General features: G+C 33.1%; 2 protein-coding genes across 5 annotated transcripts in view; one reads left to right on the top strand and one right to left on the bottom strand.

Moving 5' to 3' along the window:
* Positions 1-16,292, top strand: part of LOC135840262 (forkhead box protein P1-like) — a 78,251-nt gene extending 61,959 nt beyond the window's left edge. For 2 of the 3 annotated variants that reach the window (XM_065356698.1, XM_065356697.1), the window contains exons 4-13: positions 3,740-3,905; positions 3,995-4,178; positions 4,265-4,466; positions 4,550-4,594; positions 4,738-4,814; positions 5,453-5,554; positions 11,350-11,528; positions 15,048-15,141; positions 15,232-15,320; positions 15,412-16,292. In XM_065356698.1, the coding sequence (XP_065212770.1) occupies positions 3,740-3,905; positions 3,995-4,178; positions 4,265-4,466; positions 4,550-4,594; positions 4,738-4,814; positions 5,453-5,554; positions 11,350-11,528; positions 15,048-15,141; positions 15,232-15,320; positions 15,412-15,697 (1,424 nt within the window). In that variant the 3' untranslated portion in view covers positions 15,698-16,292. Of the gene's footprint in view, positions 1-3,739; positions 3,906-3,994; positions 4,179-4,264; positions 4,467-4,549; positions 4,595-4,737; positions 4,815-5,452; positions 5,555-10,892; positions 11,018-11,349; positions 11,529-15,047; positions 15,142-15,231; positions 15,321-15,411 lie in introns of all 3 variants that reach the window. The other variant, XM_065356699.1, reaches the window with a different exon arrangement.
* Positions 16,293-16,407: 115 nt separating this feature from the next.
* On the bottom strand, positions 16,408-26,437 carry LOC135839224 (dihydropyrimidine dehydrogenase [NADP(+)]-like). Of its 2 annotated transcripts, none has more exons than XM_065355154.1 (18): positions 26,239-26,437; positions 25,897-26,007; positions 25,605-25,775; positions 24,863-25,024; positions 24,133-24,317; positions 21,667-21,793; positions 21,423-21,573; positions 21,132-21,307; positions 20,840-21,050; positions 20,578-20,762; positions 20,285-20,512; positions 19,882-20,199; positions 19,669-19,789; positions 19,315-19,577; positions 19,059-19,238; positions 17,051-17,269; positions 16,799-16,956; positions 16,408-16,673 (listed from the first exon to the last, which is right to left on the bottom strand). In XM_065355154.1, the coding sequence occupies exons 1-18, from the start codon at positions 26,278-26,280 to the stop codon at positions 16,583-16,585; spliced, it is 3,099 nt and encodes a 1,032-aa protein (XP_065211226.1). In that variant the 5' UTR covers positions 26,281-26,437; the 3' UTR covers positions 16,408-16,582. The 2 variants fall into 2 exon arrangements, with proteins under 2 accessions (XP_065211226.1, XP_065211227.1); XM_065355155.1 differs by having other exon boundaries at positions 20,285-20,500.
* Positions 26,438-27,090: the final 653 nt, after the last annotated feature.

Raw genomic sequence — 27,090 nt, 5'->3', positions numbered from 1 at the left:
AAGTTTGTGAGCAAGGCGAAAGCTCATAAAGGTAGACCAGCGCGAGTGCCTTGTAGTGTTATGTTATTTGTTATTTTTTGGCGTAAAATTTCCCACTTCTTGCGGTGAAAAGGAAAAAAAATAAAAAAAGAACTTTCTTCTACTCATTTTTTATACTTCTTTTTCTTTATTTTTTTTGTTTCGGTGTAAATCCTTTCGAATTTACGATCTTCAATTATTAGAATAAACTTTTTTTTTCAAAAAAGTTAACCTTCGCGTCTTAATAACGCAGGAGGCGTAAAGGAGAAAAAAAATGCAAAAGAAAACCTCTTCGAAGAAATAAAATAAATTATAGGACGCGCGTTATGTATAAAATATTATTCGTTAACGATAAAAACTTTTTAATACTGAGTCCGCGCCCCATCCAACAGCTTTTAAATAAACGTGAAAAGCTTTCGTACGTTTATACATTGTTTACGTACTCGTACTTCTTCCAGTGCAATGTTGAACATGTTACCGGGTTTTTGCCCATATTAGGTACTACTTTTTGCATTCGATGATCGTAAACATTTTTTTAATTCAACGTGTCGTTTATGGGGAAAGTTTACTTTTTTGTTTTCAGTTTCTTAAGTCTGGGTGATGTATTGTTCTGGGACGATGTCTTTTTTCTACTTGCAGACCTGCAGGGAATGGTTGTTGGTAGTTTACATAGTATAAAGGGTCCTATTCGTAACATTTGATCTGGTTGTGCAGTTTTTAAATAATTTGAGTGTACGAGTACTCGGGTTTTATGTGCGTATATTTAAATTACCGTAATAAGTCCTAGATATGAAATAAAATAAAACAATTTTCCAGAAAAATTCAAACTAAAAAAATATACTTAGTAGATATAGTAGATCGTCCTAAAAAAAAGTCTGCGGATTTTGAAGAAATTTAGCAGATGTGTACCTTTATTTTGACTTGAAATTTAGTCATACAAAATTTTATCCCCTCAAGCTGCTCCTGGAAGAGAGATGTAAAGCCCCAAAGAGAGAGCATTTTCGAAGAAATCGTGGTTTTTCACTCCTGTCGGTATCCAACCTGTTTTGGGAAAACTGGACCGGCCCAAATGAAAGTTTTTAAGATTCTTCGTCGATCTCTGATAGGCAATAAAGCCCGAAAAAATGAAACAACTGCGTTCTAAAATATTTCTACAGCTTCAGGACTGATATTTTTCAATATTTTGGCATAATTAATGCGAAATATTTGCGATGAAAAAATTTTCACAAGACGAATTTATCCAAAAACAAGCAATTTATAAATTTTCAACCGCTCAATAGAACGTTAAAAATGGTCACGGATTTTGACGGCAATATCAGAGATCGACATAGAATCTCAAATGCTTTCATTTTGGACTGTGCTATTGTGCCCAAAACGGAAACATAATGACAAGGAGCAAAAACGTCCCGAATTTTTCGAAAATGCCCTTCAATTTTAAGATAATTCTAGTAGGTTACCGAAGGGGGGATGTTGGAGGGGTCAAATAAAAAAATGAGTTGATATTTGTATTCATCGTTTCCGAACCTCAACAAACCATATGTCACACGATTTTTTAAATTTTCAGAAAATGTAGGTTGTCATTGATGGGGGGGGGTGTTGGAGGGGTCAGATCAAAAAAATGAGTTGATATTTGTATTCAAGTGCTCTCAAAACACTAACAAACAATATGTCACTCGGTTTTTTCAATTTTCAGAAAATGTAGGTTGGTCACTGGGAGCTTTGAAGGGGTCAAATCAGAAAAATAAGTTGATTTTTGTATTCAGCACTCTCAAAACACTAACAAACCATATGTCACACGATTTTTCAATTTTCAGGAAATTTGAGGGGTTCCCGCGGGAAGGAAGGTTGTTGGAGGGGTAGAATCGAAAAAAGAAGTTGATATTCTTATTCAGCGCTCTCAAAACACTAACAAATCATATGTCACACGGGTTTTTCAATTTTCAGAAAATGTAGGTTGGTCACTGGGAGCTTTGAAGGGGTCAAATCAGAAAAATAAGTTGATTTTTGTATTCAGCACTCTCAAAACACTAACAAACCATATGTCACACGATTTTTCAATTTTCAGGAAATTTGAGGGGTTCCCGCGGGGAGGAAGTTTGTTGGAGGGGTAGAATCGAAAAAATAAGTTGATATTCTTATTCAGCGTTTCCAAGACCTTAACAAACCATTATGTCACACGATTTTTTCAATTTTCAGAAAACGTAGGCAGTCATTGGGGGGTGTTGGAGGGGTCAATTCAAAAAAATGAGTTGATATTGTATTCAGCGCTCTCAAAACACTAACAAACCATATGTCACACGATTTTTTCAATTTTCGGCAAATTTGAGGGGTTCCGCGGGAGGGAGGGTTGTTGGAGGTGTAAGATCGAAAAAATAAGTTGATATTTGTATTCAGCACTTCCGAAACGTGTGAATCAATGTGCCACACTATGCTTGTATTTTACATTTTTTTACATTTTGATCAAAATTTAGTGGCTTTGTACACCCCCCCCCCCCCCAAATGATTCTGCAAACCGGGATCACAACAGGTTCATAAGTACGTTTTTAAGTTGTAAATATCATGAAAATATATGATTCGTGAATTTTTTTTCCAATATGTAAATTATTACTCCAAAATCAAATGAAGCTTTCAAAGAAGCCCAACTTTGAACTTTTGAAATTTTTGGAGAAAATTTTTGCGTCTACTTTCAATTACACACCTTCAAAACTACACAAAAAGATTTTCTTAAAGTCGCAGCAATCCCGAGAGATCAAACTCCATAGCTGATGGGAATCATACGTAACATGACGATAGCAGCTAAGAAAAAAACACCCCCCCTCCCCTCTTGACGGACCAATGATAGCGTGTTTCCTTCTCTCCTAAAGTGAGAGGCATATTTTTTTTTTTTTTAATGAGCAAAATCGAAGGACCTAAACCGATAGCCAGATTTGACCTGTAATATCCCATATTATGGGTTGCCTTCAAGTACACGCAAACTGTAGCATTTCAAAGATGTTAATAAAATTGCCTAACTAGTTTGCCGTAAATACGCAAGTTTCTTTCGAATATTTTATCCTCAGCAATTGGAACTTGAAACTTAATGATATTAATCTGGTCTTGCGTTCCGATTACGTTCCAATTTTTTTCGTGATTTACTTTTGATGATCTAGTAAAATATCTATTATCACCCCCTCCCTCCCTCCCTCCCTCCCTCCCTCACATAGATACTTAAGATTTCGCGGAATCCGATTTTTTACAAAGCTGCTGAACTTCAGAAGAACGAATTTCGAATTTTCGATGTTGCTTGAACTTGTAATAAATCTGTTTACGAGGTTTCAAACAAAATTAAGTTGAAAAGTTGAAAACTGAACTTTCATTGAGAACGTTCAAATTATGATTACAAATTAAAAAATTGAAATCTATCATTTGTAAAATCAAAAAAATTACGTCGAATATTTGTTTACTCTCTTTCTAGTAAAATTATTTTCAAAGTAGCATTTTACCCACCCCCTCCCCCTCCTGGAGAGCTCAAAAACTCCCTAGATTTGATCAAATTTCAAAAAAATTGAAAATTGAAGTAGCATATCGATTGTTACTAATTCAAAAGTGCTGAATTCAAATATTGGATTTTTTCGATCTGATCTCACTGATGGCAGGCTCCTTCTCAGATTTCGTGAATTTTTGAATAAATTATTCAATACAAGAATATTGCGGTAACACTTTTTTTCACATTTTTGCGCAGGTTTGTTAGCTTCGATGTGCCTGAATAGAAGAGATTTAGTGAATGGTAACGGTACCGCATCAACTGAAGATGAAAATCACGAAGGCAATATTTTATACGGTAGTCATGGAGTTTGCCGGTGGCCTAGCTGTGAAACCGTTTGCGAAGATTATCAGTCATTTTTAAAGTACGTGTAGATCTCCTCTATTGGGCTATCAACACCTACATTTATTCTGATCAGTGTAAAATATACACTTGCAATATTTTTTTTTGCAGGCATCTGAACACTGACCATTGTTTAGACGACCGGTCTACAGCTCAAGCTCGAGTACAAGCTCAAGTGGTTAATCAATTAGAATTACAATTGCAATCAGAACGAGATCGACTGAACGCGATGATGCAGCATTTACACATGTTCAAGCAAGAAGTAATCAACGAATCTGATAACGAAGGAAGTAGTGTAAGTGATCATCGTAGAATCTACAGATTTCCTATTTTATCATTTGATTGGTACAAAATATTTCAAACCGGAGGATTTCTTTACAGGATACTTTATACCCAGCTAGAACCAATGGTTCGCCGTCAATTTATCAACAGCAATCGAGCAGCGTTTCTAGTACCATTTCGCATTCATTACCCGTTACCATGTCTTCTCTGGTTCCTTTGAATGGCACCAGTAGTACGCCACATTCGTCTGTTAAATCGCACAGTTATTATAAGAGTAGAAGAATGAGTGATACTTCCGGAGGTACTTAATTTTGTTCAGGAAAATAATCAATCCGGCTGTGATGAGATTTGATGATTTATTGCGTTGTATTTTTGGTTTCGCAGGATTACCCTATATGTTGGAAAGAGCTGGTCTCGATGTGCAACAAGGTGAGCTAATTTTAGGACAAAAATTCCACATTTTTATAACAAAGCTCATTAAAACTTTTTGAAAATATTCATCTACTATAAAAGATATACCAATTAATTCGTACCATTCTCATCGATTACTTTTTGTCTGATTAATTTTACAGAAATCAATAGAAACCGCGAATTTTATAGAAGCGCAGATGTACGACCACCTTTTACATACGCTTCGTTAATTAGACAGGTAATTCGCATATTTTATCGATTAATCCGCTTCTGTATTACTATCTACCTCTAGCTCATTTTCCCAACCTGAACGTACGTATACTAGATATATACGAAGGTACCTACCTAACGTATAGAATGAGAGCGATTAAAATACATGTACACAAAAGCATTGCAACAAATACGACAGTAAACAAAACCACCATTAATATGGAAAACCACGACACGCTGGAAAAGCTCACAATGAAAGGTCGTATCGAAAATATCTCATTGTTCTCGCGATACGTAAGGTAAGAAAAAAATATACCGGCGTATTTGTCAGTCTTCATTGAGAAATTGAAGGCGCTGCGAATAAGGAATCACGACCACGTATAAAGCACCGAGCTATTAAGATTAATGAACTAGCGAGTATTTTGAAAAATGTAAACCGAACGAGAGAAACGAAGGGCAATGTGAAATATAAAGCAACAAGTGTCTGCGCAGCATTTTATAGTATACGCGTATATGCGGCGACAAGAATGGTATTACGGTCGAAATAAAATAAAAATTTCCTCGCAAACTTGAAATTTATATTTTCGTATTCTTATACATTTCCTAAAGAAACGAGTTAGGTACTTTTAGAAATGCGATTTTAACATTGTATGTTTTTTTTTTCAGTCTATTATCGAATCACCGGATAAGCAATTGACGTTGAATGAAATATACAACTGGTTTCAAAATACGTTTTGTTATTTTCGTCGTAATGCTGCCACTTGGAAGGTATCTAATTTTTTACCTAGTTTATCATCGAGTTTACAATGTGGATATCAGCGAAGTGTTTCGATTGGGGAAAAATTTTGTTCGTGAGCGAGGGAGAAAAGGGGACTATTTTTTCAAGTTTTAGTTTTGTTGAAATTGCGAATAGTAGGATCAGAAATAGGTACCTAACTACATATAAACTTATCTCGTGTGCAAATTGTATAGGATTTTAAACGAGTGGGTGTGAAGTGGTGATGTTTTATTTAGTGTTTTACCTTCGTGTGGGTGTACAGAGTTATGTACGTAACCCAATTGTTATTTATATCCGTAGAAACAAAGCGGAAAAAAGTGTAGTAGACAGAATTTAATAAAATTTTGTGTCGAACCACTTCATATGTATAAATGAAAAAAATTCAGCTTATCGAATATACTAGTAGGGTGAAATTAAAAGTTCGCTTCGTGTAGGTATATTATCGTAGAGAGAAATGTATGTATACAGAAATACTTCGCTGATGTCTACTGAAATTTTATATTGAGAATTTTTTCACGTCGATAATCATTTATGAATTTGATTTTTATAAAATAACTTTGAATCGAATCGATTTTCGAAAAGATTGAAAATTTTGCATTAAGCCAACATTATTAAATTTTGATTACCTTTCTTTTGAAAATTTCATTTTTTTTTTGGTCGGCTTTTCTTGAGAACATAGGTACCTAAATAGAGGAACTTCATCACAGATTTATATTCAGATTTGAGTCATTTTTATCGATTTTTTTTCAGTTTAGAAACTCATAAAATCGCTCATGGAAAAATTTTCAGATTCAAAATCACAAAATTCAGGATGGATGAAGAAAAAAAAACTTGAAAATTTAATCAGACTGCTAAAACATTACTACTTAGCCCAGTCAAAATGCAATTTGACCCAAACATAATGGGGATCAAAAGTTTTTTTAGTGAATATTGTCTAGGATGGTATGCTGAAAAACATACTATAAGTCCCCGCCCCTACCGCACGAGCTGACCCCCCCCCCCGTGGATCAAAGCCCCCCAAAATCAGTTTTTCGTCAAAAACTCCTGAAATATTGAATTTTGAGTAAAACGAGCTCAGTGATCATTTCATCTCCTCTCCAATACCTATCAAATGAGCTATCGACCAACTCTCTAGCCTCAAGGGGGGTGGCGCTACGACCTCTCAAAGTGACGTGATTTTAATAATTTTACATTTTATGACTTGGGACTTGTAACCTGTTCTAATTGATAAAATGAAGTCAAACTTGAGGAATAGGATTCTTTTGGGAGCTAAAGTTGACCTCTGGAGTGGGGAGGGTCAAAGTTGAAAATTACAGAAAGGTAATTTTTTGGAGGGGCATAACATGACCCCAAATGGATGAAAAGAGTCCAAAATCATACCATCGGACAGTTCCTCCAATGTGATCAACATATCTAAATTTCAGCATCTTAGGCCATCCCCCCACCCCATTTAATGCGGAATCAAGGTGAAAATCCCCTTATTTTGCCCCTTTTTTCTGGGTTTTCCATCTTAAAAGTAGTAGGGATGACCTAGGAAGCTGAAATTCGAATATGTTGATCACAATAGAGGAACTGTCCGATGGTATGATTTTTGATCTTTTTCATTCATGTGGGGTCATGTTATGCCCCTCCAAAGAAATGACCTTTCTGTAATTTTCAACTTTGACCCTCCCCACTCCAGAGGTCAACTTTAGCTTCCAAAGGAATCCCATTCCTCAAGTTTGACTTCATTTTATCAATTAGAACAGGTTACAAGTCCTAAGTCATAAAATGTAAAATTATTAAAATCACGTCACTTTGAAAGGTCGTAGCGCCACCCCCCTTGAGACTAGGGAGTTGGTCGATAGCTCATTTGATAGGTATTGGAGAGGAGATGAAATGATCACTGAGCTCATTTTACTCAAAATTCAATATTTCAGGAGTTTTTGACGAAAAACTGATTTTGGGGGGGCGGCTTCGATCCACCGTGGGGGGTAGCTCGTGGGGTAGGGGCGCGGACTTTTAGTATGTTGTTCAACATACCACCCTAGACAATATTCACCAAAAAAACCTTTGATCGCAATAATGTTTGGGTTCACCTATTTTTTCCTGCTATTTGACTACTGTGTATTTTCAGTGATTGATCATTTTTTGTTTTTTAGCAAGTTGAGGCCCACCTTTGACATGACTTGGACTAAGTACTTAATCAAAATAAGTAGTATTTTTAGGTGCAATTTTTTGAAAAAAATTTGATTGAAAAATTAAAAATTTGGGAATTAAAGTTTGATAATAATATTTTATGCTAGCATTGTTTTGAGGCTCACTTTTTAATATCGCCAGAAATGCATCTGGGGAGAAGAACTTACGCACCAAAACACCTCAGACAGAGCCCATTTCGAGAAGCCTTCGAAAATTCATTAGGTGATGAAAAAATTGTAACATTTTTAAAGTAAGAAGTTCATTTGTTTTGTTGTAAGCCCTTTTTCATTAAAGCCAACTCAGTTCTTACTTTTTTTTTGTCTGATTTGAGTCTTTTGAAAAAATTTCACTGAGCAGTTGCGATTTTGTGAATTATAATTCAATTTTTCTTGCATACCTAATGATGACAACTTTTGACGTGAGGAGTACAAAAAACGTATTTTGAGGCAAGCTTATTTTCAAGAAATTGCAAGAATTGAAGAAATATAAATGATATAAAAGTCAAGTTTTTGAAATTTTTTTGAAATTTTTTTTAAAAAATTGCTCTACAGGATTATATTTTTATTAGGCTACTTATAATTATATCGAATGAGGGCCTCGGAGCAGTAAAAAAAATCAAAGTTGCAAGGTTGTAGCTTGTAGCTGACTAATTGAATCTTCCTTCGTATTTTTCTAATTTTTAGAAAAAATTGCATCGTAAAAATGTTATTGAAATAACATAACGTTTCGAATCTATATCATTTTTCATATAAGTAGTCATGTTGTAGGTGTAGGTATTCAAAATTTTTCATTTTTAAAAATTTTTTTAGTTTTTTAATACATTTTTTCATATTTATTCGGTCATTTTTTTTATGTAATTTGGCAATTGCAAAATTTTGAAAATTCATAAATGTAAATCGTTATACAGGATATGCGAATTGCAGCACTCCCTCTTCTATTTCTTCACGTTACAACCTTACCCTGGGACTCTCTATAATGAATTATTTTGCTTGTGTCTTACCCTAGTTCAATATTTGTAAACATACTGCACACAGCACAAGACTTGCGAAGTTTTCAATCACTGAAATTTGATGTTTGGACACTTCCGTACCTATCAGAAATTTACATTTTTTTTTTTTGAGATCTCTAGGATAAAATTAATCACTTTCCAAAGGCGAGAAATTTGTTTATCTTATTTTGTTTTTTTGGTTTGTTTTGTTTTACGTATTTTGTTTTTGAGAGATTTTCAGTTTTTCCCAAAAAAAAATGATTTTTAGTGCTGAAACACATAAATTGAAAAAAAAAATGGCACAATCAGTTCAAATTGCACTTTCTAATTTCTGCTCAAAATCTTTCAAAAATGAAAGAATAATTTTATAGCTCCCCTCCCCCTTTTCTTGATTACGCCACTGGCGTTGTTTTTAAACCTTTTTTTCTAAGAGTGGAATACAACAGGCAGACAATTTATTGAACCGGACGAGGCTAAACTGAAAGATCATGCAAAAGTACTAATACATCATTAGACAAAATTTAATGAGCTGAAGTGCTTTTTTTCAATGTTTTACGTAAATTCTTGAAAATCAAATTTGAACCAAAAATACGAAAAAATTAAAATTTTACTAAATCAACTTCGAAAGCTGAAATTTCATATGTACCAAATTTCCGACGCTATAGAACAATCTAGCTGGCGAAAAATCGAAAAAATGAATACGTTTCACAACCAAAATAACAATGTTATCTCATTCTACAACAAAGATAGCATCGACTACCCTGTATATCAACTGTCTCCAACTTTTTTTAGTCAGAATAAATACCCAGCAGAAACAGTAAGTTTTAAACTTGATTTGGATGGTTTCTTTGGCACTTTTTTTGAAAACTGGAATTTTCAAAATACAGCTGGAGGCTTTAGTACGGCTTGAAACCAGCTTCAATCGACTCAGCATGTTGAAATTAGGGTACATATAAATTACATTTTTGATTTCCAACTGCATTGAGTGAAATTTTGAGGAAATTTCAACATTCAAAATCTTCAGGATGCTCCAAAACTACTCAAAACTGCTAAAAACCATTTTCAATCTGATTTAGGGGGTTGAAAACAAAACACATGCATAAAGAGCTTTCTATATTTTGACTCATTGCAATTCTTAAAGCCCAAATTAATTGATGTTCAAAAATTTATTAAAAATCGAAAATATACTTCTTGAACCTAAAATATTGACTGATGAGTTCATTTAGGCACCCTCTTGACCGTTCTAGGTGGTTACTGCGAAATTCTAGCAATGTTGATTCAAATGTGAATTTTTAACCAATTTTTAAATTCCAGAAAAAGTGAAAAAAACTAAAACAATCCTAATTTGACCTTTTCAGAGTCTCTAGTGAGTTTTAAAATTCCTCTAGAAATTGTTGCAATTTAAGATGTGTTTGCCTATATGTGAGGGCGCATACGGAAAGGGACAATTCGACAAAAAAAAAAAAAAAAAAAGTTCTCTGAAATTGTTGTAGGAACTCTGTAAAGGGTTCCTACAACAATTTTAGAGAACTTTTTTTTTTTTTTTTTTTTTTGGTCATAAGGACCCTTTCCGTATGCGCCCTCACATATTCAAATGGAAGGCAGTGAACTGCAATTCGCATACCCTGTATATAGGAATATTTTAGAATTATCGATATAATTTTCTCGTTATTTATGTGTGTTATTTTTAAGTTTATCAATTATCTAGGTATTTATTATGGTATTAACAGTTCATAAGAATTGATTAGTGATTCTTTTAAGTAAGATTTGCTTGGTTAAAAGTAATCTTTTCTTATCATCATATTCATCAATCACGTTGACCAACCCGACTTCGTGTCTTGATCAAAAAGTGAATAAAAATATGTGAAAGGAAATCTTTGATTTTTTTGGGGGGGAGATAATTCGTGTCAATTCATAACTGTGTTGAATTGCTGGTCAATTGCTACCGGTTTCAATCAAAGATTTCCTTCACAATTTTGGAAATGGTCAAGTTTCGATAAATTTTCATTTGGTTCAATGACCATTTTACTTTTTTTAAAACATCTTGAAAAAGGGGGGAAATTATTTTTTAAAAATTTAGGACCTACAAACACAGGTTGCAGCTACTGATGGAAATGTGTTGCAAGGAGATATGATTATGATTGGTATATTTTTCAATGTAGAATGCCGTACGTCACAACCTGTCTCTACATAAATGTTTCATGCGGGTTGAAAACGTGAAGGGTGCAGTATGGACTGTAGATGAAATGGAGTTTTACAGAAGGCGACCCCAGCGTTGTATGACTGGGTATGTCCCGCTGTTCAAGTTTCTAAAAGACTTCCGAAGCCTCTGTTGGCAATAGCATTTCGATTTGAAGATTTTTTTCTCTTTTTTCTCTTTTTTTATTCTCTTTTCTCTTACTCTTTGCCCGGGGCGACCATCACACGTATCGGAGAGCTTCATCGGATCAACAGGTAAACTCAAATCGAAAATGTTTTGTCAATGCTGAGGCGAACCGGATAGTATCTTTACTTTCCTTTTTTTTTTCTATTTTTTTCTTATTTTATTTTACATTTCTCTTTCTTTTTTTTCATCTTTCACTTTATTTTTTTTTCTTTCTTGATGACCTGTGTACGCAGAATGCGATACGTACCAATTTATCACTTCACAAGTGTTTTGTTCGATACGAAGATGATTTCGGTTCGTTTTGGATGGTAGATGATGCAGAATTTGTGAAACGTCGTCACCTTTCACGCGGTCGACCGCGGAAATACGATCCTATCTCGTCACCCACACAAACCCACCACTCAGCCGAACAGTAAGCATCCGCAGTGGTGGCATCAAAGTGTCCGCTGTTTTACCCCAACTCAATACAATGTCACCATTCATGCTGCTGCTGCTTGAATGAATCCACGTAGAATTTTTTAATCGTATAATTTTTTTGCCTAATCGGTAGCTAATTTGTATGTGCTGGACGAATACGTATATAAATCGTCGTTTGATATTGATAGTAAGTAGCAGCAGCTTAAGCATAGATATCAGCGATAAAAGAAAATTCATTTTAGGCGAATAAAATTGAAATTCGTTTAGATTTCAGTGTCTCATCCCCCCCGTTTATTTCGAATTCGTTTTTGTTGTATTCAAACGATGCGGTCAAAATTTCGATAATTCGTGTGTACTATATTACTATATCTTGTGCAGTGAAAGAGTGATCCTGGCTGATTTTTTTTTCGAGCTTGTTCTGTTTTCTTTTTTTTATTATTATTTGGTAGTTTATTGGTAGTATGGAGTAGTCCTATGGATTCAGGTTTGTATTTATTTTTATTTTTTATTATTTATTTTTTTCTAAATCTTTCGTTGGAAATTTTCTTAACCATATTATCATTGTTTTGGATCTAAATATGTATCAATTCATCAGACCTTAGATGTCCGGCCAAATAAAAGGTAAGATATTTTTATTTGTTGGAAATCAGGTGAGTTTTTTTGTTCGTAGAAATTCTCTTTGGAGAATATTCAATTTTGTTTTCTTTTTCTCAAATCGCCTTATACTTTATCTACCTTGCTTTCAGTTTCGCTTTTGAGCTTCTGTTTCATATTACCTATCTATTACTTACATCGTGTCGGTTTATTTTGAGAATTTGTTTGAAAACATTTTCTCAAAATGAGCCCATAGATAAAGATCGAACAATAAATGGAACATGGAAATGTCTAATGAGGATTTTATAAGCAAATATGGCACAAAATGCTGTAAATATTGGTTTACAGCCTGCATTGAATAAATTAAGCAATCCTAATAGAGATTTAATGAGATTAAAAAATTTATTCAATTCCTATAATTTTGAGTATGTACTCATTTTAAAATTTAAACATATTTTTGAACAACTCGATATTGATAAAAATATTTTATTTTAAAATTACTTACTTCATATCTTGAGCCATAAAATATCATGAGACCCCCCCTCCCCCTCCCCACTGACGACGCATCCTACCAATTGAAGGGCTAAATGGAAAAGGGGCCTTGGTCATTTTTTTAAACCGATTTTTACATGATCAAATAGACTTGAAATTTTTTTCTATACAAGGAAATATTTTCCAATTTTTTTTTTTTTTTCGTGGAAGAACAGTTCAATATCATTGAATATGGTGAAATTACTTTTTAAAAAATATTAAATACCTATTCAAAATTGTGAAAATACAAAAAAAATGAAAAAATGACCAAAGTCCCTTTTCCATGGAACCCCTCAATTGTTTTTGAAATTTCACCTCTTCCAATACATAGCTAAATTGATTCATTTTAGTAAAAAAAAAAAAATATATATCCCAAAAGTTTTAGTTTGAAGACTTTGAACCTGAAAAATGATTACAAGTGAGTTTGACGAAAGGAGAATATTTTAGATACCTATCTACAAGAATGAACCCTTTGAAGAATAATTTTGACCCTAAGAATGTCTAAGGAGAGGGAAGAGAAGAGGATCATGGGCCTCAAACTTTATTTGAGGCACACGATACCCCTTCGGAAGTTTAAATAATTTTTCGAGATTCACTTTATATGAAAATGTAGTTTTAGAGTTAAAAAATTCTACAAAGCCACAAAATGTTTGAAAATGAATCGAATAATTGATTTTCAAAAAATTTCGAGGCATTCCACCCCCTCTTCTCTACTCACTTCACATTTCTAATGCCCCAAATGTCTTCAAAATTGTTCATTTTATAGTTTTTCAACACTTTTACTTCGGTTTAATTTCTTTTCTGAAATAAAATGCCCAGGGCAGTTCAAAAAATCCCCTCTTTACTATTTAAAAAAAAAAAAAAAAAAAAACATACCTGCCACATTTCTGCCCAGCTTACTGGATGGATGACCTAGGATCGTTCACCCTGTATTTCTTTTTCTGCATTATACATAAATAATCTCAAGCAAATAATGATAATAAAAAACAAAAAATAAATAATCAAGCTTGATATTTGAAGCTTAAAATTTCTGTAACCAGTTTTAAAAACGATATTTTTAGTTTCTTGTGTTTTTTTTTTTTTTTTTTTTTCGTTTTCATTTTCATTTTTACTTTTGGAACTTTTCGTATTAGGGTGATTTTTCGATATAGGTACATTTATGTTGAAAACGAAAATTTCATTTTTTCGAATTTCCAGCCTTTCCGGGTTAAAAGAGGGAAAGGTAGGAGGCTGATACTTATTTTAGAAGCTAAAATTTTTGCAACATTGTATTCAATTATCGACTCCCTTCCCTTACTTTACTAGGAACAGAACAGAACGTGTCTTTATGATACAATCATCACCATTTTATTGAGAAAAAAATTATGAAAAATTAAAATTTATGAAGAAAATTGATAGCTTGTACTCAAAACATTGTATATTTTCAGTTTTTTAAAATATTTTTAAAAATTTTGATTAGGTACTTGTTATGAACAGGTTTTCAAGCTCATTTTTCTATTTTCATTTCTTAGGTATTGATCAAAAATTAATAAAATCATTGAGAACTCAATTTTAAATAAAAGAATCCAAAACAGTAGGTACGTACTAAATGTAATTTTAAATGATAATATGTTTCTATACCAGATGGAGGGGAAAAGTATAATAAATTATATGTCACAGAGCAAAAAAAAAATGCTGAATTTTTAAATGTTGAATTTCCAAAGCAATTTTGTGCTAATTATTTTGTATTAATTTTAAAAATTGTAGACCGTTTGAGAAAAAAATTCAAGTTTTTTCACCCATTGCATAATGATGAGTTATGCCAAAATCTCAATCACATCATTCTAAAAATTTGTCAATTTCATTTAAAAAAAAAAAACTGAAATATTAAAATACTTGGACTGTTGACAATGTATCTTTTCACGAGTAATAATTTAGAACTGGTTTTTTGAAGGGTCGTTCAATTCAGATGTAGTGAAAAATTTCAAACGTTGAGAACCAAATTGAAAATTGAAACTTTCTCCCCGAAAATCCAAGAAGAAGTTTTGAGTACCTATTTTTTCGAGTCAGTATTAAAACAAAACTGCTGAAATTGGTGCTATTTGGGTTAGTTAGGTGTACTGTAGAATCAGAAAAAGGCGAATTTATATGAAATCTCATTATCGATTTTTTTTCTTCAAACAATATTTTTTTTAATTAGACATTTCCATTGTTTCAAAAAGGTAAGTCAATAAGTGTCACATCTTCAGCAATTTGCATTCTTTTTTCACTTATCCTTTTCCTACTTTTTCTCTAATTATTCAATCTGTTCTATTTTTCAAACTGTACTTATCTACTCTTCATTTTAAATTTGTGATTAAAAATTAAAATTTCTTCGTTTTTAACGATGGTAATTTTTCAATTTTTTCAGAGAAAATCAGTCCGACGATTGTCCTCCTTATTCAAAAAACCTACCGTTTTATGGGAATAATTCCATAAACAATAATAACACTAATAGCAATCAGGTGAGATTAAGGAGCTCGAATTTGTACCTACCTATTTAAAGCAAAGTAAAAATTTGCCTTCGTTGATTAATTTTTGGCGAATCATTTCAGAATATTTTAGAGGAAGATGGCGTTTCATATCAAACATATGGTGGTAATTCGGGGCTGAGAATTAATACACCTTCTCCGAAACGAATGAAGTAAGTCGTCGTTCTACTATAGGTACCTGCTTAACTAGCTACATTACAATAAGATCTTGCTAAGAAGATTATGAATGGTTTCAAATTTCAGAACATCTCACCCCGACGACTCGAATTCATTTCCGAGGCTGAATTCAAACCCCGAGAAAGACCACAACTCGAATAAATTCTCCATCAAGAAGGAATACTCCGGTATCGATTTCAATTACAATACATCTCTGGAATCGTCCAGAAACACCGAAGAGATCACCTCGAGACCTTCTAGTACATGTGATAATTGCGATCAGAATCAAAACTACGATATCGATGCTGATGAAGAAGAAGAAGCTCAAGATCTATCGATGTCCAGTTACGAGGCAGTAAATCATGTTACATAATCGTTAATTAATTCTTTCCCAATATTTTTTTTGTGTGTCTCTTTTTAAAACAATCAATTGATCTACATTATAGTTTTGTTAAATTGTTATTTCTTAATTTTTTTTTAAAGTTGTGAAAATAATTTTTTGTGTGTAAGTTAATGTATTACTACGTCGTTTTGCGTGATGACGTCCAAATTGTCTGATACCGTAGTGAATTTTTTTTTGAACGATGTTTTCGATACGAAGAATGTACTCCTGTAATTTTAAGGGTTTTTTTCTATACTTTGAAAAATTTCATATCTTTTTGCGTTACTTCTGGTATCGAATACGTTAACTCTAATCAGCTTGGGTGGTGTTGATTATTTCTATAGTTTATTGTATGTAATTTTTAATTTATAGGTAAATGATGGTAACGTATGTCTATGTGTTTGTTTGAGCATAAAATGTATACTTTTAATTCTCGTAGTTACCCATTTACATATACTGTGAGATCAAATTCAATTCGATTTAATTTCTGATCTCCTCTATCCTTCCATTTATTCGTAAATCTCCGTTAATTACATATAATTATTGTAACGATTGTTATATTATTTTTAATAGAAATCACGTCTTGGAGTTTTTTTTTTACATTAGATAACGTGTATTTGATTTTTTTGTGAATTTTAGTGACAATGACTTGAGTTTTTCTGGCCTTTTTTTTCAGATTGGCTTGAAAGAATAGATACACATAATACATTATTTGTTTATTTTAGGAATAACAAAATGAACAATTATCTGCGTACTAGATACATTATTTTTTTCTATAAAAAAATAATAATAATAAAATAAAATAAAATTAGGTTTTTGATGAGCCATGATGAGCTCCAATCCAATAATATTGCTGGTATCTTCAAAGTTTACTGCTCACTGTACGATAGAGATGTTTGCTGAGGAACATTCTTGATCATATTCAACGCCTCTTTTAATCACATGTGGCTTGGTTTTCTCAACCATGCTGGAAAAAAATGACCATTACTTTTTTCTTGAAAAATTGATGATTTTTTTTAAACATTAAAATTAGATTTAAAAACATTGAGCTAAAATACTTCTACTCGTTGACTAAATATCGTAATTAATTACCTTATACAATCAATTATTGGACACACTGACAAACAAAGAGTGCATCCAGTACAGGCATCAGTTACATAAGGAATATGTGTTTCATGATCGAAAGTTATCGCCTGATAACCAGAATCATTGCAGGTCAAATAACACTTCCCACAGTTTATGCACATGTCCTAAAATCAGATGAAAAATTTAAATTTGCAATTACCTATTTCTTTCACAATAATAAAATAGGTAAGGTAAAATATTTTGAGTTGGCTTACTTACATCATTTATCAAAGCTACGACTTGTTTTTTATTATCTAAATTTTTATATGTGCCAATATGTTTGAGTCCTTCTCCAATTACATCTTTAACTTTGAGAGCTTGGACCGGTTCATTGTCTCGTTGAATTTGTTCGATGTTATTCAACAGATCTTCGCTTTGTTTAATTTTAGCCACGGTTTCTTTCTTGACTTGCAAATATTCTCCAAAATTTGGCAAAGTCTGTAACAAATACTCGTATATTATAATTTTTGATGGATAGGTATAATTTACATTGAAATGATGCAGCCCAAACTAAAACAATGTATGAAGGGTTGCCAATCCTCAGAAGTTATAGGAGTAATTTCAGAAACTTTGTAGTTTTTTTTTCAACATTTTAAAGCATAGCTCATAAATTTTTTTAAAAAAAAGAATGATTTTAGAAGGGTTATTCAACATTTTGGGGGGGGGGGAATGTTTATAATTATTAATAACTAGAAAAATTAGCCCAATTTTCACTTTTTCAGGTTAGGAGCTTCGATTTTGCTTCAAAAAAAATTATGAATTTCCAATTACGAGTAAGAAAAATGAAAACTAGTTATCAGTGGCTCCTTAACCTCCTTTGGAGCAGATAGAGCTGTTCTTTTTTTTTTTTATTTTTTAGCAATTTTAATTTCATATCACATTGACCAACTTCAAAGTCCAATTGCTCGGGACTGCTGACACTAAAAATAATTGAAACTGCCTTGAAAATTGTTTGCCAATACTTTCAAAAGTTCAAAGCTGAGTTTTTGTTTGAGAGCTCAATTTTCAAAATCTTGTCACATTTTGTAACTATGATAAAAATTTGAAAAAAGTCCAGAAAGTGTACAATTGGAGTTACAAAAAATTGGGGGAGGAGGGGTTGAAGGAATTCCAAAAATGACAGTTAAAATTTTAAAAAATGTCAAATATTATGTAACATATAATTATAGTTTCATAGATTTTTTAAAACGCTGAATACGAATGTCAAATTATTATTTTGATTTGACCCTTTCAATGACCCCCATTGACCTTCAAAATTTCCTGAAAATTGAAATAATCGTGTGACATATGGTTTACTTGGTTTTTTGGAGCGCATGAGCACGAATATCAACTTATTTTTCTGATTCACCCCATCCAACGACCCCTATAAATTTTCAAAATATCCTGAAAGTTGGAAAAATTGTGTGACATGTGGTTTATTAGGTTTTTGAGAGTGCTGATTACGAATATCAACATATTTTTGAAATTCTGATCCTTCAACACGCTCAAAATCTCAAAGTTTCTCTTTTTTTGGAAAAAGCTCCCAAAATTTTAATACCTAACCCGTATTTCACATGAATTTTTCAAATTTCAGAGAGTTTGGAAGACCAATGGGGACGTTCTAATGAATATCACTCGATTGTTTCAATTTTCAAGAAATTTGCAGACCAATGGAAGGCACTGGAGGGCTAGAATCAAAAAGTTAGTCGATTTTCATATACAGCGCCTTCGAACACGTATGAACAATATGTCACACAGTATTCGACATTTTTTTCATTTTTACCAAAATTTTGGGGCTTCATGCCCTCCCTCCTCCCAACTTTTTTGCAAATCTCACCATAGAATGTTCATAATTGCGAAAAAAGATCCTAAAAATGTATTTTTTTCCACATTTTTAAATAACAGATTTGAAAATTGGTAAGCTTTTGAAAATTGAACTTTCAAAAAAAGCTCAACTTTGAACTTTCTTGGCCAATTATTTTTGAAAATTCCAAAACCAATCTTATTTGGCATGCTATAGCCCAGGATTCAGGAAGCAAAATCGATTAATTACCAATACCAAAAGTATTCTAGATGTACATAGATATATACTGTTACGAGATTTTGAAATTATTCAAAGCTCATAAAATTGTCCCTTCCCTTCATTTCTAATTCCGGATAAAACATCTAGACCGGATTTTCAATTATTTTCAATGACTTAGGAGTAAATTATAGCTTGAAAATTCTTAGATCATCAGGATCTTATTACCTTATTTTGATCATTTCTTATCGAATATGCAGGTTTCCCCATTTGATGTACCGGTGTCGGAGGTGACTGGCCATCCCAATCTCGCAGACGTTTAATATTTTTCAAATGCAAAAGTGTTTTTAATCCGGTAATATAATCATCGACGACGGTGAAATCTTGGTTTTGCACAGCGCTGCAAACCTAAACATTTGAAAGATTTAAAAATGCGCCAATTTTTATTTCACATCAGGCCGATGATAAAATCCATACAACTTACTTGTAGAACGGAAGCACCGCATTGTAAAAATTGCAGCCCTACATCAGCCGAGTCAATGCCTCCAATGCCCATGATGGCGAACCCTGGCAACGCTTTGGCAACAGAAGATACTGCTCGAAGACCTACTGGTCGAGTTGCATTACCTGATACACCGCCATATGTTGTTAACTTATCAGTACCAACGGCAGGCCATGGTTCTCCTTTTGAGTTCAGGCCCATTAATCCTGAGATCGTGTTTATAGCAGCTACACCGTCAGCTTTGCCTAATTATCGCAGTTTTCAAATTTAGGTAATTAAAATCATTGGTCATCAAAAAAGTCACTTGTACTTGTGGTAAAACTATTTGTGAAATACCTTCATAGGCTGCTCTGGCTATTGACACAACATCTGTGATATTCGGGGTAAGTTTAATGAATACTGGAATTTTCACCGCTGCTCGTACCCAAGATGAAATATCACGAACCAGGTTAGGATCCTGTGAACATATTTTATTAAAATATCTACCTATAGAGCATGCCTATGCAATAACTTAAATCAATTAAGGAATTGAACAATAAAAGTGTATACCTGTCCACAAGCAAGGCCCATTCCAGATTCTCCCATCCCATGAGGACAAGACAAATTCAATTCTAAAGCATCAGCTCCTGCAGATTCAGCCATCTGGCTAAGCTTTGTCCAGTCTTCTCGATTGTACGAACACATGATACTCGCAATGAGAACCTTAGTGGGGAAATCGGTTTTCAACTCGCGTATACTTTGGATCCAGTATAAATCAGTCTTTTCAGAGATCAGTTCTATATTTAGGAATGATCCTTGCTCGGGTCCGTATAAATGACGTGATGTTGTACCTCGTATAATTCTTGGAGATACGTTTGTGACGATATCCTACATAAAAATTAAGTAAAATAGAGAATTACTCTGAGATACGAATTACAATGAAGGAAAATTGAGATTATTGGATAACACTTACTTTATATAATGAGAATGTTTTTGTTACAACAAATCCCCAACCTGCTTCGAAGGCTCTTCTAATCATGGCACTAGAAGTAGTAGGAGGTGCTGAAGCTAAACCGAACGGATTTTCAAATTTCAATCCGCACATTTCAACGCTTATATCAACTTCGTCGATAGGAGTGTAGAATTTTGGTAGTTTAGGTATTGGATCTACATTTAGATTGTGTAAATTCTGGAAAAAAAACTTTAGAATCATTTTAGAATAAGTACCTACTTAGTTAGATAATTTTGAATCGTTTGGGCACCGACTTGAATTCTCTGATGAATCGACCAAGCAGCAGTTTTGCCATCATTTACTGATTCTACAGTAGTTTCAGCGATTCCGGCAAAGTCACCTCCGCAGAAGACATCAGGATCGGTTGTCTGCATTGTTTTCAAGTCAACAATTGGGTATCCAGAATCATTGAATTTGATCGGATTGAGAACCTCAATTACTATGAAAACAAAACTTTTGAATAAAATTTAACCTAAAATGAAATTATTCAAAAACCATGTGCAGGTCTGTACCCACCTTCTTCATCATAAAGACCAGAACCAAATGCAGAAATAATGAAGTTTGCTTTCATCTTGAGAACTTGTTCAGAATCTTCTTTCCATGATCCATCATCTTGTTGTTCGTTTCTCCAGAATGTTATGCCTGTGATTTTTCCACCATTTGTTTGCACGCTTTTAGGTGACTGGAATGGGATAAATTCGCATTTCTCTTCTACTGCCAATTGCATCTGAAATAAGTGGAATGAAAATTTGTGGTTTCATGGACAGAAAAAAATAATAATAATTAAATGGGAAAATAATATTCATACCTCTTCCGGGACAGCTCTAATATTGGTAAATCCTCTTCGAAAAACAACGAATACTTTTTTTGCTCCACATCGCAATGCTGAAGTGGCACAATCAAAAGCTGTATCTCCAGCTCCCAAAACAACCACATTTCCATGTAGCTGAGGTAAACTAGAACAATTGCAATTGCTGCAAATGCCTTCAAAAAAATTCAATAATTATTTCAAAGTACGAAACTTTTTCATTGCATTGGTAGGTACCTACCAAATTTAATTTTTGAAATATTTATTGGTGAGTTAAAAATAGAATGATACCTGGTTTGCTTCCAGCTGATACTCGAGGTAGGAACGATTTTGATGTGTAGAAACCCATTTCTTGAGTTAGACCTCTGAATATAGGGATTACATTAGCTTCGGGGTGACCTATTCCGATGAATATAACTTTATATCCTTCTGTTTTCAATTTCTGGACAGAAAAAATACAGATATTTCTCAATGAGTGGCCTATTCTGAATTTTAAAGATTGGAGATAGGTACTACTCAATGACGTAGGTATTACATTAATAGTCAAGTGATCCTTTGACAGAGGTGTTCCTGTGATGAATTTTACTCCTAGATCTTTCACCAATTGGATTTCAAAGTTGACTGCATCGATTGGTAAACGATACTGAGGTATTTCTGAAGAACTGCATCAAAGAAGTCACTCGTCAATTAAAAGTTACTCAATGGGTTGTCATATCAATAAACAGCAGATTGGAAGCCAGTTTCAGGGGAAAAGATTGAATTGGATCAAGAAATTCATATCTGAGCAAATCTAATCTGATACCAATACACCTACATTATAATAAGCTGTGATCAGGATAAAATCTTATCTAGGTAGGTACCCGAAGGAAAGTTATCAGATATAATTAGATCTCATCAAAACAGTTTGGAGTTATGATTAATCAAATGTGATTAGACCTATTTGAATCAATTTGATCTGATCGGATTGAATCAGGAAGTTAGCCATCTGATCAGATTTGGTCCAATATTTATGCTCATTCTATCAGGTCTATCTATCCAAATCAAAATCAGCTGACCTGATTAACTTTTATCAGATCATTTTAAATCTAATCAGACATGTTTGGTCTGATCTAATTTATTCAGATTACATTGAATCAGGAAATTGGCAGTTATCAAAATTTTCAAGTCTGATCAGACTGGTTTAAGATTAAATCAGGAGACTGGTCGAATCTGAGCAGATCTGATTTAATATGTGCTTATTTAAATAGATCAAATTATATCGATCAAAGGAAAATAAATAATATCTGATACAATCTTATCAGATCAGAACTTTTCAAATCTGATCAAGCAGGTTCATCAGATCTGCTCGGATGTGGCCAATGATTACACTGTTTGGACCTGATCGATCTGATCTGATCAAATTAGATCAGGTTTAATTATCAGATAGGTCGTACCTCTGAGCAAAACTTATCTAACATAAAAAATCAAATCAGGGAATTTTCCTAGATCAAAGTTTTGATCCAATCAGACCTGATCAGATGCAATGCAGTCATTTTCTCATCACCAATCAACTTACGAACAAAAAAAGAAATCATATAGGTATCCTACAGAATTTAGGGACAGCATGAAGAAAATTCAATGGAATGTCCAAGCAAAAATACAACACCAGATATAGTTTCTGAATTTTGAAGAATAAAATTTCAACTTTCATAGTAAAATTAAAATTTATGTATTTCAAAAAAGTGAAATTTTTAATTTTTTTTCAAATCTCATAAAAATTTTCAAAACTGAAATTTTGTCGACTTTCAAGTTTACAAGATTTATTATACCTAATATACTCGTAGTTAGTAATTTTTTGAGACGATCAAAGGGCTCAAAATTTCATTCCTAAATTTCTGACGAATTTCCAAAAAAATCACATTTGGCTCATCTCCAATTTTAAAAAAATTGAATTTAAATTGAATTCGGGTAGAAAGCTAAAATTTGAATTACCTACATTTTATTTTTTACCCCCTCTCCAGGACAAATCGATTGGTAGTGACTTCTTCGTTTTGAAGTTTCCAGTAGATTTTTGAATTTTCATTTGTCCAAAAATCCATAAAAATTTAAAGTTCACCAGGCTGGAATCGATTTTGAAAATTTTACCTTTATTTTGCCAAATTAATTTTTTTTCTTTTTTTCTTTTTTTTTGGGCGTTTGTAATTGCATAATTATTGCACCCGTCGTCGTGTGAGATTTTACTCGTATATCGGGATTTGAAGAATTATTAATCCAAATTTATGAGAGTTGGATTTCATTTGAGCAATTGTGCCTTTTTTGGTGAGTTTTTCAAAAAATTTGCCAGAGACTTCAGATCAGCTTGAAATTGCAACCGATTGATGAGGTATTCAAAAATAAGGATTACCTAAATTACACCCCCTCCCCATTAAATTGCTTTGTAATGGTTTTGGTCCATTTTAGAGCCTCTATAAAATGTTTAAATTTCCCATTTTTCAAAAAAAAAAAAAAGGATTTTGAGAAAATTGGGCCATAATCGATCGAAAATATCATGATAATAATTAATCCGAATTTGTAGTAGTTGAATTCAATTTGAGCCCTTTTGATCAAGCTCAGTATTTTTTTAAAACTTGAAAATCCAAAAATTTGCCAAAAGTTCATAGGTTCTAGATTACTTTGAAACTATGACCCCATTGATTATAGAGGTCAAAAACAGGCCATAAATTGAATTTGAGTAAATATTCTACCACAATTTAGCCAAATTATGGCATTGGGGGGGGGGAACTGGCCAAATTTGAAATATTGCAGAAAATTGAGGTGTTTATAGATACTAAAAAATCAAGAAAATATAATTCAGTGCTTAAAATTTTGCCTATGAATATGTATATTTTTAAAATGCTCTTTCGATTTTTTTATAAACACGTCGAAAAAATTGATCTGGCTACGGTAAAACACCTTCCAGTATTTTCAGCTTTATGATCTCTTAACAGTTAACGTGAACTTATGCAATTTACCCAAAACATACCTCAATCCTCCTAAATACGACTGTTTTTCAAAAATCGTCAAATTCGTGTATCCTAGTCTGGCTAAAAAAGTACTGCATGATAACGAAGCTGGCCCAGCACCGATCAAAGCGATTTTCGTATCATGATGTTGAGGCAGTGGTAATCCAGGTTCGCGTATTTGAGGAATATTCATTTTTTTGAAAATCTAAAATTAGAAAATGAAAATAAAAACTTCCGGAAGATTTACCACGTGGATATTTAAATTTCCACTAGAAATATGCGTATTATTATTGTATTATTGGTAGGTAGTCTAGGTACATTCCTTCTCAAGCTCATCTCTGTTTATAAATAAAATAAACAATCCGGCTAATAGAAGCTATTACGACCTTCTCAAGCTAATTTACATAATTACATAATTTGAATTCCGTCTACACGTTTTTCAAACAGAGGTATCGATTACTTTTAGTAGATAATAATCGATTGTACGTAATCTAATAGGTAGGTACATGTGGATGATATTTTTATCAAGTATGAACTCGTATGTGAACATTTCTATGCACCATGAGCGGTAAAAAAATGCTCTTTTATCTTATCAGAGGAAAACTAGTTCATTGCAAACTTCGTAAGCTTACACGTTAGATTTTGACCCCCACCCCCCAACCATTGATCAATAGATACCTACCTACCTATTGAATTCACGTATCATAGAAACGGATTACGTTTAATTTATACATTCTACAAAGCACGTACTTCCGTTGCGAATTGTTGCAAACCACCAATGTTTATGGGACCTTCTTCGGTAGCAGCCAGATTACAACCACCAACACAGAGATCACTCGTGGGACACACCATACCGCAGGTTAGACCTAATGGATTATCCGAGAATATGGCCTTGGCAGCTCCGTAATAATTCTAACATTTTGAAATCGATTAATGATTTGTTGAATTAAAGTTGATGATTGATTATGAAATAGAAGAAGAATATAGATATGTACATATGTAGATAGAGGTAGGTAAGTAGATAGGTTGATGTTTCTCAGCCACTCCCCCTCCACCTCGCATATTTTAGAAAAATGCAAGACCGTATCCAAAAAGTGAATGTACCTACCTAAATTTTTTTCGTTTTTTTTGGTGTACATTTTTTCTAAAATTGGTATTAGAAATATTTTTCAAAAAGTAAATTAGATATTTGAACTTTGCAAATTCAAAAACTCAAACCTCGTTTCGCTGAAAACAAGTTTTCGTCATTTTGGAATTAAATTTTGTAAGTTTTTGTTCCCCAAAATAGCTCTTTTGAGTCCAATGTAAAATTCAGTTTTGTTTATGTAAGTAATTTTATTCGAGAGGTTTTTTGAAAATACGTGATTTGTTCAGAATTAAATTTTTATTTCTTCTACGAAGAATTGGATGAATCAAAATAGATGAAAGCTCCATCTGTCTATCTATTTTTCTTATCTACACAATTATTAATTAGAGAAAGGGACACTCGTACTTTATTAGATATGCTCGTGATGAAACTCTTGATATCGATTTGAGTAGGACAGGATTTTTGACAAGGAGCATCTGCACACTTTAAACATCTTGAGGCTTCCTTCAAAGCTCCACGTTCGCTTAATGTGGTATGCTTCACATCGTCAAAATTCTTATACAACGAGTGACTTTTCTAAAAAAAAAATTAAGCACCATAATGAGTCATAGTAAGCAAGAGTATCGCAAAATTCAGGCAAATTTACATAGGTAGGTAACTCCAGTCTAAATGATCAGTATGTGAACTGTGAACTTACATTGCACGATTTACCAGTATTTCGTTTCCATTTGATTTTCTCGTTTTTGGTCAAAATGGTTGGCTGAATATTTGCAACTGGTTTAATTCTCGGATTCAGAGACAAAATTGCCTAGAAATCGGTAATAAGTACAAAAATTATCACCCGTTTAGCTTTTCGTTTAATGTTTATAAATGATGATGTGATACCAGGAAATTGAATTTCGAATATAAACAAATCAAAGATCGATTTATTTAAATTTAAAATCAAGTATTTATTCAAAACGAGTATTGCAGTGTGAATTACATAAATATGTCATTTAAAAAAATAAATAGATAGGAAAATGAGTGTAGTATTTTTTACCTCAATATCAGGTAAGTCTTTACTCAACAACGTGGTACACATTTTGGTAACATTTAACACAACATAAAAACTTCACTCGACGAATGAAATTTCGCACTCGATTGCTTGAACTTGGAAATTATTAGTAGGTAAACACAAACGTCTGAAGCGGTAATGAAAACACTAAACACTACATATGAACACTGTGTAAGTCGTAACAAAACCCACCAAGCGACATGTATAGGTTTTATCACTATACGTTATCATTATTCTCATTAATACATCAGTGGTACGTAAAGTAATTGAGTGAATAGATGAATTTTACCATGTTCTAACATCTAATCTATACTTTTACTTATACCAATATTTTGAACAAAAAAAAAAAAAGAAGTTTGAGTTATCACATTTTTTTACTATACCTGCTATAGGTACCTCGTTGGATTGTATCATTGATACCTTAAATACAAAGTTGAACTTCGAGACGACTTCTAATGGTTTCCTTCAAAATAGATAATAAATGAAGAAGGCAGGTCAATTACGTTTGAGAACCTTTAACCTAGATGGACCCAGTCCGGGCATTAAAGCAACCCTCCTTCTCCTCCATAGAAAAGAAGGGGAAAAAATCCTGGCTTCTTAAGACCATTGGCCATCTGAGTGTCAACATGTCTGTCTGTCTGTCTGTCTGTCTGACCTCTTAATGTCATTGATTCATCTGACCAACCTCTCGAGGTTGTCCGTCTTCTTCTCTAGCCTATAAAAGCCGTTTGCTCGTTCATCGATCCTCTCCAAGAGACCATTGACCCATCTGTCCAGCTTCTCAAGGTCGTCTATCTTCCTGTCTGGCCTGTTAGGGGGTCAAATTGACACGTCTGT

Source organism: Planococcus citri, chromosome 3, assembly GCF_950023065.1.
Source record: "Planococcus citri chromosome 3, ihPlaCitr1.1, whole genome shotgun sequence".
In the NCBI taxonomy this organism is placed as follows: domain Eukaryota; kingdom Metazoa; phylum Arthropoda; class Insecta; order Hemiptera; family Pseudococcidae; genus Planococcus; species Planococcus citri.
Note: the sequence above shows the minus strand (reverse complement) of the source record. Positions and strands in the feature narration are given on the sequence as shown.